Raw genomic sequence first — 6,095 nt, 5'->3', positions numbered from 1 at the left:
ATAGATTTAATACAATTAAAGTTGAAAGAGAAAGCATGAAAAAAGAAATAAAACCACCTAAAAACAAAGTTCAATGTTCTGTAACAAACTAAAATGTTGTATTTTTGTAGTTTTATAAATATATGTGTGTGTGTGAGGCATTTATATAGTGCTTTCATATGTACAACTGTACACCCAAAGCACTTTACAATCATATCAGGGGTCTCTCCTCATCCACCACCAGTGTGCAGCATCCACTTGGATGATGCGACGGCAGCCACAGTACAACGCCGCCAGTGCGCTCACCACACACCAGCTGTAGGTGGAGAGGAGAGAGAGTGAAAGAGCCAATTCAATGGATGGGGATTATTAGGAGGCCGTGATTGGTAAGGGCCTATAGAGGGAATTTGGCCAGGACACCGGGGTTACACCCCTACTCTTTACGAGAAGTGCCATGGGATTTTTAACGACCACAGAGAGTCAGGACCTCGGTTTAACGTCTCATCCGAAAGATGGTGCTTGTTACAGTACAGTGTCCCCGTCACTATACTGGGGTGTTAGGACCCACACAGACCACAGGGTGAGCACCCCCTGCTGGCCTCACTAACACCTCTTCCAGGAGCGACCTGGTTTTCCCAGGAGGTCTCCCATCCAGGTACTAACCAGGCTCAGCCCTGCTTAGCTTCAGTGGGCAACCAGTCTTGGGCTACAGGGTGATATGGCTGCTGGCAAGCAGCAATTAACAGGGTTCAAGCCTGTAACCATCTCGATCATAGATGGAAAAGACCATTTACAGCCAAAACAGGCAATTTACTAAGGAAATATATGATTTAAAGCTTTATAACAGTCATTGAGGTAGAGCCAAAAACTTAGGACTTGTTCACAAATGTAGGTTTTTGAAATAATCTCCAATATTTAACGAACGATTCGATTGACTGCAGTGGTCCTAGAGGCAAAGTGGCTCAGAATGAGGATTTGTACCATATGGTATGAATGTCTTGGGCATGTGTGAAAAATCGCGTGGTATTCAATTCTTTATGCATGTAAAAAAAAAAGCAAAGGCGCCTCCCAGTGGTTGATTTCTTTCCAATTTCTCACAGGCTTCTAGGGCTGCAAGTCAAACAGGCCCAGCGAGTTTCATTCTGAACGGCCTCCATTAACCTTGTCTGACAGCAGCTCGTAATTCATTTGCTGATGCCGTGTTTTTCAAGATATGCGAATGTCCTCGTAGACAATAGCGGCACCTCGGACAAAAACACTGCATGCCAGTTTTCAAGTCAAATCGGACTGACTGTTGCGTAGCTATTGCCATTTTTGTGTTTTTTTCATTTTATAGCGCCACGAAGTGGCCAGTCACCACATCCTTTTTCACACGACCACAGACAGAGCCCGTACATTGGTGTACTGGGGTGAAATTATGTAATTTTGTTCAAGAGGGATAGCCTTTTTAATAAAAGAGGCCACACCCACCTCCAACGTTTTGGCATCCCATCATGGACGTAAATCGAAATTTAGACCTTTTTTTTATCATTATTGACAGTCAGGCTCTGCACTGATTAGGTTCCAATTGGGCGAAAAACCTAGGACTAGTTCGCAAAATTCGTTTTCTTCGATAAGTCCAACATACCCGAAAATTTCGCCAGGGTGATAATCAAATCTGATAGCCAAGGATTCCAACAGTGAACCAAATGTAATTTTTAACCACTAGATGGCAGTGTGGACTGGGAGGAGTCAGTATAGGTCATAAGATATTCAAACTTCTCATAATTACATTGTAGGGGGCAGAAATGCATGGTTCTTACCATAGCACAGATTTGTAGAGCCATGAAACCACGTGCTTGGGTTAGTTCACCCAAAAATGAAAACTCTGTCATTAATTACTCACCCTCATGTCGTTCCAAACCCGTAAGTCCTTCGTTCATCTTCGGAACTCAAATTAAGATATTTTTGATGAAATCCAATGGTTCAGTGAGGCCTCTATTGCAATGTCACCGAACTTCTCAAGATCCATAGAGCTACTAAAGACATATTTAAAACAGTTCACGTGACTACAGTGGTTCTACCTTAATGTTATGAAGCGACCAAGAATACTTTTTGTGCCCAAAAAAAACAATATAACAACTTTTAAACAATATCTAGTGATGGCTGATTTCAAAACACTGCTTCACGAAGCTTCAAAACTTCACGAATCTTTTGTTTTGAATCAGTTGTTCGGAGCGCCAAAGTCACATGATTTCAGTAGTTTAGCAGTTTGATACGCGATCCAAATCACCGATTCGAAAGTTTTGAAGCAGTGTTTTGAAATCAGCCATCACTAGATATTGTTGAATAGTCATCATTTTGTTTTTTTGGTGCACAAAAAGTATTCTCGTCACTTCATAATATTAAGGTTGAACCACTGTACTCACATGAACTGTTTTAAAAATGTTTTGAGAACATTTCTGGATCGTGAGAAGTTCAGTGACATAGCTGGTAATAGAGGCCTCACTGAGTCGACATGAGGGTGAGTAATTAATGACAGAATTTTCATTTTTGGGTGAACTAACCCTTTAATGTAAGCTTATGAAAGCTTAATGAAATGTTTATTTCATTAAATGAACACAAAGCAGGAAATGATCTATGCATGGACAATGTTTTTATTTTTTATTTTATTTTTTTATTTCCAACATACAAGAGAAGAACATCTTATCACCTGTTCTTAGGCAGACAGAAAGCCACAACAAACAATATAAGAATTGTAAGTGTTTTGAGGAGGAGTTATGAGCCATAACATACTTTTGATTACTATTGAGCCACCATTAAGCCGATTGGGGCGAACCTTGGTGGTGTTGTATGTAGACGGTGCGAGTTCTACCATTCCTCAAAGTTTCAAGTCTCTATGACTTACGGATTGGTCTGCCCAATCACTTTTAGGGTAGAATGCTGATTCTCACAATTACAATACATCCTCTAGATGAAAAACTTTTGCTTTAAGAAGTATAACATCTCTCAACAAGCTGCAGTTTCAGGTATCACTTACTGTATGTCTGTACTGCGCAAAGGTGCAAGGTGAGAATAAATTGCAATAAATTGAGAATAAATTTTGTTTGAGTCCTTTTGAGTATTAAGGGAACAAATGCATATGAACTCACTATACATTATATAAAAGTGTATAATGTAATATTTTATTTTTGCCTTTTATACAGTCCTGCTACATCCACTTGTAAATATCTCACAGCAAAATTCATCATTGCTGACCAGCAGAGGTAGCCCAAATGTATAGAAAAATGAAATATACATATAGATATAATAGAACACTATATAATACAAAGAGCAGAGCATCATGTGGAGGTCATGGCAGCCCTGTCCTGCTCTTGTTTGTCTCTCTGCTGCTGCTTCATCTGTCTGTACAGCTGCACCACTCTCTCCCGCTCTTCTTCCATTATCCTCTTCCTTGCCATAGAGGGTTTGGCTACTGACACAGGACTGTGACCCAGGAGAGAGTTCAGGAGAAGACCTTTGGACGCCCCCTTGAGGTCAAATCAGAATGGGAATTATGAACAAAATGCATTTTAATTAGGATTTAAAAAAGGAGTAGATGCACATAAACAGTTTACCTGGGGTTTGATTGTGGCTTTCCTTGGTTTAACACTCAGTGATGGAGGCGCCATGGCAACCTCTCCAAACGGTACCTCATCTAAGAGGAAGAGAAATGATGCTCAGGATACATAAGGGCATTTAATGCATCATATCTTTTCATATATATACACATACCTTTAAACATCTCCTCCTCTTCACGCTCCTCTTGCTGGTTTAACTTCTTTTTCTGCTGCCGTAGTTTCCCTTTATTTAGCCTAAAATAAATAAAGCAAAATACACTTTAACGCACTAAAGCAGTGTTTGAAATGACTATAAAATCAAATTAACCAAAGTAAAAATGCATTATAATTAATATTTGCAGATTCCTTGTTACATCTGAAATTGCTTGTCTGTCAAGTGTTTGATGCATCATACTTTTTAAAAGGTGTAAACATGAATATATAAGCATTATAATGTATTATAACTGTGTTTACAATTATTCATGAGATCATACAATGCATTATAAGATTCATTACAACAAGGCATTAAAATAAAGCAAACTTTTATAAAGCATATATATATATGGCTCTGTATGAACGTCCCTACTTTGCAGTTTGAGCATTAATCAGTAATGCATGTCAAACTTACCAATTCTTTTTAGTCGATTTCTTTTCCTCTGTCTTCTCTTCTTTCTTTAGCTCGACCTCTGGCTGTCGCTGTAGCTGGTTGTTCGTGAGGAAGAGGACATGCTCAGTCTCTTGGGTCATGCGGCTTATGTAAGCTTTCTCTGACTCATGTCGCCCTCTGCGGAAGTGTGGGATAGGAATATCTCCTGAGACCATCTTTGGCTTAGAGGCTAAAACAAGAGGCATATATAAACATACAGAAAGATGTCCCTTCCTCCGCTGCCCTTGCCATTGGCCGTGTCCTTGAGCAATATTTGTGGGTCACTAGACAGAACCCAGACAGCAGCGGGGTGATGCCGCCCCCATGATGCGTAATGTACCTCAATTTTCAATTGACTGCCATTGACATAATCTTGCATAAATGGGTAACAATTATGTGTAATGATAAAAATAAATATCTTTAAAGTTTAAAAATTTAGTGCGAAATTATTTTAAACCACTGCTTCAAAAAACACTACTGGCCCTCTAGGCATGACAATAATTTGATTGACATATTATCATTAACACTTTCATTATAAATAACATCATTACCAATCTTCAAGCCGCTAATGAATGATGTCATACATTAATTTTACAGAATGTCACATCCATTAATAAATTAATAACCAGTGACAGATTTAACCCAACTCCTGACAGATTTAACAATTTAAGCAGCTGGTATTCCAGTTATATGATAAAATGTCCAATACTAGTAATGTAATTTAACTGAACATTACAATGGCTTTACTGACTTTTTAAAAAGTTATCTACATTTATAAATAGAAATTACCAAGACATTTCAAAATTAAATATTACAAATGATCTACAGTATGTATATGGGTCTGCTTTTATTGTGCAGTACAAGCTGCAGCATTTATTTAGCAATTTATTTTTGAAAAATTGTGTAAGATTGGCAGTACCTTTTTTCCTTTTCTGGGGGCCTTGTTTCATCAACTCTTTACTCTTCATGATTTCACGCAAACGACGAGGAATCTGCTGGAGGTGATCATCTGATGCAGGATCAGCATGTTTCTTTGACTTCTTTTCACTAATAAAAGACAAGAAACTTTTAGTTTAGATATATCAACACCAATCAAAATTGAGGATGTTTCATAAAAATGTTGGAACAAAATTAAGCAATTAAAAAGACAAAGCAACAAAATGGTTTTCTATAATAACTCTTGGCCATTGAGATTTGATTAAAGGCAAAAAAAAAAGCACTTTTTCAAAATGTTTAAGATAAACCTACAATTGATATTTAAATCATGAAAATATAAGATATAACATTTCAGAACTATGAAATGAAATAAAATATATTTTCAAAACTATGCTTTTATACAAGTGTCAGACAACCCTAATACATGTTACAGTCATTCCATATGTACGAATATAGAGGCATTTTCAGGTGTTGGACACAGAACACACAGTGGATATTAATACATTTTGCTGTGAAATTTAGGAAGTGTGGAATATACAATGATATATTTAGGCAGAGTAATAAGAAATCCAGAAAGATGCAAAGTTACCCTAGTTTCCGAATAAGTTACTCTCTGCACTGTGAACTGTCTTAACCACTTTCTGTCATATATATATGGCTAAAATGAATCAATTATTCCATATTAAACTTGTTAATTTGGTTATTTACTAGCTGAAATGATTTTCAGACATAGCCACAAGTCTCTCTGAAACGCCGTTACTGAAGAAGCATTAAGCCTCTGATTTACCTGAAATGCTTCTCATTCTTCTGTTTTTTGAGTTGTTTTTCTGGTTTCATTGTGTACTTTTATCTAAACAGCGTTTTCCCCAGCTGACAGTAAACTCATGTGGCGTGTTGTTCCTGCTCGACTTCCTCTGCGCTGCTGAGATCAGCGTCACATCAGCGCGTTACTGCCG

At 37.8% G+C, this 6,095-nt stretch overlaps 1 protein-coding gene across 1 annotated transcript; it reads right to left on the bottom strand.

Moving 5' to 3' along the window:
• Positions 1-2,606: 2,606 nt before the first annotated feature.
• ccdc137 (coiled-coil domain containing 137) lies at positions 2,607-6,095 on the bottom strand. Its single transcript, XM_048188064.1, has 6 exons — positions 5,927-6,095; positions 5,123-5,250; positions 4,186-4,393; positions 3,733-3,812; positions 3,576-3,655; positions 2,607-3,488 (listed from the first exon to the last, which is right to left on the bottom strand). The coding sequence occupies exons 1-6, from the start codon at positions 5,974-5,976 to the stop codon at positions 3,300-3,302; spliced, it is 735 nt and encodes a 244-aa protein (XP_048044021.1). The 5' UTR covers positions 5,977-6,095; the 3' UTR covers positions 2,607-3,299.

This window comes from Megalobrama amblycephala, linkage group LG1, assembly GCF_018812025.1.
Source record: "Megalobrama amblycephala isolate DHTTF-2021 linkage group LG1, ASM1881202v1, whole genome shotgun sequence".
In the NCBI taxonomy this organism is placed as follows: Eukaryota; Metazoa; Chordata; class Actinopteri; order Cypriniformes; family Xenocyprididae; genus Megalobrama; species Megalobrama amblycephala.
The sequence above is the reverse complement of the archived record's forward strand: the minus strand, read 5'-3'. Positions and strand labels throughout refer to the sequence as shown.

Bases quoted from the DNA above. Each gene is read 5' to 3' on its own strand.
- ccdc137 (XM_048188064.1), bottom strand. From the start codon at position 5,976: ATGAAACCAGAAAAACAACTCAAAAAACAGAAGAATGAGAAGCATTTC. The intron at 4,394-5,122 runs GTACTGCCAATC...CTCTTGTTTTAG, and splicing joins CCCCCAGAAAAGGAAAAAAG to CCTCTAAGCCAAAGATGGTC. The intron at 3,489-3,575 runs GTAAACTGTTTA...TTTGACCTCAAG, and splicing joins AAGCCACAATCAAACCCCAG to GGGGCGTCCAAAGGTCTTCT.